General features: G+C 33.8%; 1 protein-coding gene across 1 annotated transcript in view; it reads left to right on the forward strand.

The window, feature by feature from the left end:
- Positions 1-4093, forward strand: part of LOC106464319 (transcription factor HES-1-B-like) — a 27572-nt gene extending 23479 nt beyond the window's left edge. Inside the window, exon 5 of the mRNA XM_022392017.1 lies at positions 3900-4093. Coding sequence (XP_022247725.1) covers positions 3900-3913 — 14 coding nt within the window. The 3' untranslated portion in view covers positions 3914-4093. The remainder of the gene's footprint in view (positions 1-3899) is intronic.
- The last annotated feature ends 993 nt before the right edge of the window (positions 4094-5086 follow it).

Genomic DNA, 5086 nt, shown 5'->3' on the forward strand with positions numbered 1-5086 from the left:
GGAATGATGGCTACAGTTCCGCATCTTTAGAAATCTCATTGACAAAAATAGTCGGCAGGAATGAGATCAGGGGATTACGTGATGGAGTGATGCCAGGAACTTTCTTACCAATTTGGTTACAGCAACAGCTGTCCATGGTCTACATTTTGTATTCATCCTGTAGCAGAGTGCTGCTTCAAGATTATAGCCATTCTGATGATACAGCTCCATCAACATCGTTGTTTTAAACTCAATGTTCTATTCCTATTGTCTCTTTCACTGTTATTGTACAAAAACAAACAACAACAACAAAAACAAAACAAAAAAACAAGTTTGTTGTCTCCTCCATCCTGTACTCGTATACCATCTTAAGTTGTGTTACATACTCACCCTTCAACTGTTCCCAATATCCCTACTGGCTTTGTTTCCACCCTATTCATTCGAAGATTAGGGATCCCTTTAAGTTTTTGATTTTCCAATAAAGGGGGAGCAGTTTACGTGTAAAGTCTATGTCAAACTTATAAAATTCAACTACACATACATATAAAGTCACGTTTTCATGAACAATAAACGATTTGATCAAAGTATCTTAACTACGATTTGGCAACTGCAGATAAATATAAAAACTCAAGAAGGACATATTTTGAAATCACACCCTGTTCGACGTTTTAATCTTTACACACCATTTTCATCCAAAACCCACCGGAAGAGAATAGAAGTTGCCTATATTTGCTTACGGACGTAGCGTAACCTATTAAAAAGTTCGATGTGCAAAAATCACTCAGAGTAGGTAGTGTTACATAGACTATATATATCTGTTATCATGATACTGAGGAAGACATTGTGCATGTAGATAGTAGCGAAATAAAATCGCATCATAGAATCTCAGGACCAGAATTCATGTAAAGTTCCAAATAGCCCATTGTTTAGTGCCTTATGTTTAATGTTAACTTAAAATATTTAAGAGTCACAAGAAGTCATTACCAATGGTATGTCTGTTTGTTGTGCCCACCACAGGGATCGAATCCCAAATTTAAAGGTTATAAGCCCTCAAGCTTACCTGTGAGCCATTGGAAGATATCTTACGAAAGTAAATAAATAAAAGTTTTCCATATAACCTATTATGATTCGTGTATTTTTTAAAGTAGAACGTATACATAGAGAAGGATTCAAACCCATGACTCGACTGATCAGAGACGTTTTGACCATCAAGTTACCGTGTCTCGAATATCGCTCATATGAAGTTTCATTTTGTTGGTCATAGAAGACACAAGTTGATAAGATTATTGAACTATGCAAATACCACATTTTAAAAATATATATGCATGCATGATGAGGTAGAAAAGTGTAGTGCTTATATTAAAAAATGTTTTTAAAATGGAAACACGTCGTTTGAGAGTGTGCTGCACGTAACTTATTTTCAGCTACTCAAGTACATTTTAGTAAACACGTTTCGTAACAAATACTTGCAACAAATCCTAGATATTTAGCTTGTTATGTTTATGTAAGTTTCAATAATGTCAGTGCTCACCCATATAAAGGAAGTGCAAGCTAGTGCAGTAACACAATCGATCATGGGTTATTTACGTCACGAGTAAATGCGTCTAGGCCATGGTAGTGTACAATCCCACCTATAGGACTTAATTCTTTTTTATATTGTAGTAATGTTATAACGCTTTTCTGCATTACCTCATGTTGGGTGTTTGACTTAAACTGAACAAAGTACTCTGTCACAAACAACACACATAAAACAAGTTTACTTCCCGTTCAAAACTTCACTGACAATCTTTTAACTGAGAACAACAATAAAGCCTAGTCATGAATTCACCCCTATCAACAGCACTTAGCAACCTCTACATGGAACATTTGGGAAATAACGCCCTAAGAACTTGAAGATGCATTCATAACATAGACACACACTATAAATAACATTCCAGATTTCACAAATCACCTGATCAAATAACATCCAGCGATACAGTTCACATAACAAATTCCCATTCTGTGACGTGATGGTTACAAATATACTTAACTCGCATACCACAGGAGTTTATAAAGAACCCATACATACTGGTAAATATATCAATTATAAATCAAACCACCCCAGCAGTATAAAGGCAGGCGCCTAGTTTCCAGAATGAACGAAATTTGTAAAACAGAAGATATTGTAAAGAAAATACATATCACTAAAACGTTCCTTGATAAAAAAGAAAATAACACAAGATAAACTCCAATAACACAGGCCTGCGAATTTAAGCTTCATAAAAGTTGTTTTGGTTTTAATAACGGATTTTCCGTAATTCAGCTACGCAGATTTCGAAAATAATATAATTTTTTTTTCTATCACGTAACGATTTTTTACTAATCGGGAAGAAAAACTCTTACTTAGATCTAATTATTATTTCGTTTACCACAGTGAATTTCATTATTATTATTATGTTTATTAACAAAAAAAAAAAAAAAAAACTAGAAGAAAAGGGAAGAACATTGATTTCAAACAAATATGCATCCTCATTCATCTAGATTTTATTGAAATCTACGTCTATTAGTCTCAAAACTACGTGTTGTGGTCTTTCTCTTATGTATTGCGTTATGACGTTTTGTGAAAATTGTGTACGTTATGGAGAAAAATGGATATCATTTTCGGATGCAGCGTACAGGAATTACTGTAGAACGTGTAAAAATGTCAAGACAATAAAACCATCGCATGTCTGTATAAATAGCACGAAGAAAATTTTAGACATAAAACCATATTCCACTATGTCATAGGTTTCTCCGAAAAGACACGGAAATAATATGGCACAAAAGCCACAACACAATACCAGCTCACACACAAAACCACCGAAACACCTACAAAAGAATAAAAACATTTATGTCCAGTTAAAATTCTGCAACACAACAAACATACATCTGCAACAGCTTATCGCGTTAGAGAGGATGGTTATACAATAAATTGGAATAATACCAAACCACGAGAAAAATATGAAAGAAGCCACCTATATGTAACACAGTCAGCCTAGAGTAAAAGTAAGCAAAACTTGGATATCCCATACTGTAAACATTCAAATAGTTAATTCCAACAGTCCCCAATGAGTTGAGAGAGTATTAGCGTTTCAAGAAAAAAAAAAAAAAATACAGAATCGAATCCCAGCCCCTTCTACTAGAAACGATACTTCTTAGTAGATGATCAATAATTAGACTTTAGTGATCATAAATATTAGAACCATGATAACGTACCTTAGGGGCGTTATTTCTTATAAGGTATTTTATCAGAACGTGAGTTAATCTGAAAAAAGAGGATCTCTTCAGAAACAGTAAAGGTGTACCCTTTTGTAGGTTATAAACTGTTTAAGGATGACATTTCAGGCTTCTAACTCACATTGAAAACCGACTAATGAAAGCATTGTTAAAATCTCCAATAATTTCTCGCTCTCTTTCCTTTAGCCTAAAACTTAAAAACTACAAAAGAGGCTTATAATAATGTTTTCTTTTCGTTACAGTTCAAATCTTCCCGTGGGTCAACGGTAATTTTACGGAGTTCCAATTCTAAAATCCAATGTTTGATTCCCCGCGGTGGGCAGATTGTATATAGCCCATAGTGTAGCTTTGAGCTAAAATACAAAATATTATTAGTTTAAAATATTCATGCGCAAATTAAAGTCTTTTTTGTAAAAATTTCCCTTAATAAATATGTTAAACAAGAAATATAAACTTTTTTGTAACTCGTTTTAAAAGTAATAAGTTATTGTTAACCCTCAAATTACTGATACTTCTATATATCATTCACCACAGGTGAGGTCCATGTCTTACATCACATTTAGTAATTATGTGTTGTTCAAATCAAATTGGATATAATTACTCATTATGTATATAAAATACACGCGATTAATTCCAATATTAATGATATTTTCATTTCCATTTAGCCTGCACATGTTAACGAGCAGTTTCTATACAAGACTGTAGTAACCCTTGTCTTGATGGCATATCTTATTGCCAAAGTGACAGCAATCCAATGATTTCTACAGGGCTCAGCGAGCAGACATTGAATATTTCCAAGACCAAGACTATTTCCCAAGAACAGTTCCTTACAACGAAATTATATATTAATTCTGATAATGATATTAACGGCCAAGTAAGCTACTACGTCCAGAAAATATTTTTACTATCTATATATAATACTTTGTAAGCACTATTCATGATATACACAGGTCGAAGTATCGTTAGGTTTGAACTGTGTCCTACAATAAAAAAGTTTTATGCCACCTAAATCAGCAGTCTCCACATTTCTTTTTTTTGAAAGTGGGTTCCTCGACATCACGATTATCATAATGTAGTAACTAGTGCACTCACTTATCGTTCGAAAACAAAATGGGGATCTTTACTTCCTAGAACAGTGGTTCACAAACTCTTTTAGTATGAGACTCCCTTGGTGTGTATAAAAAAGTCTGAGGCCCTCAACCTATAACTTCAGCATGGTGATTGAAAAACAGTGCGTAGTAAAAACAATATCTCTGTCAGAATTTAAAATAAAAGGCTTTTACTTGTATTTCTTTCTAATATAAATATATACTGTGTTGTTGTTGAGCTTAGGATTCTTCTATGGTAGGTGTCTGTGACTTGTTAGTGATAAATTCAACGACAAATTAACAGCACACACTTCACTTGTTATCAAAATAATATATATATATATTCGGACCAAGTTAAACGTATGTAAAACAAATTCTTCACAATATAGAGATTATAGGCACATCATAACTACTGTATGTATAGATATTTCTTTCTTGTCAAAAGTCCACTTAGGTCTATCAATTACTTCAGAATTTCAGATGACAAGCCGAACTATATTCTCTATTACTATCGCACTAATATTCTCTGTCTGATTCACTTACAATTGTGGCGCGAGTTATCGTAATCGTTTGGTCTTCTTTCTTTTAAAATATCCCCTGTTCTTTTTGTCAAAGTGCACTCAGGCTGATTCAATTACTTTAGAACCACGCTTTGACGGAATAAATTGTCCTTCTTATCTCCTTTTCTACTGTTAGTTTTACTCTAACGCAGGGGTCACCAAACTACGGTCTGCGAGGTCAGTTCATCCGGTCAACAGCTGCAC

The sequence above is a fragment of the Limulus polyphemus genome, unplaced genomic scaffold (genome assembly GCF_000517525.1).
Source record: "Limulus polyphemus unplaced genomic scaffold, Limulus_polyphemus-2.1.2 Scaffold1619, whole genome shotgun sequence".
Classification (NCBI taxonomy): Eukaryota; Metazoa; Arthropoda; class Merostomata; order Xiphosura; family Limulidae; genus Limulus; species Limulus polyphemus.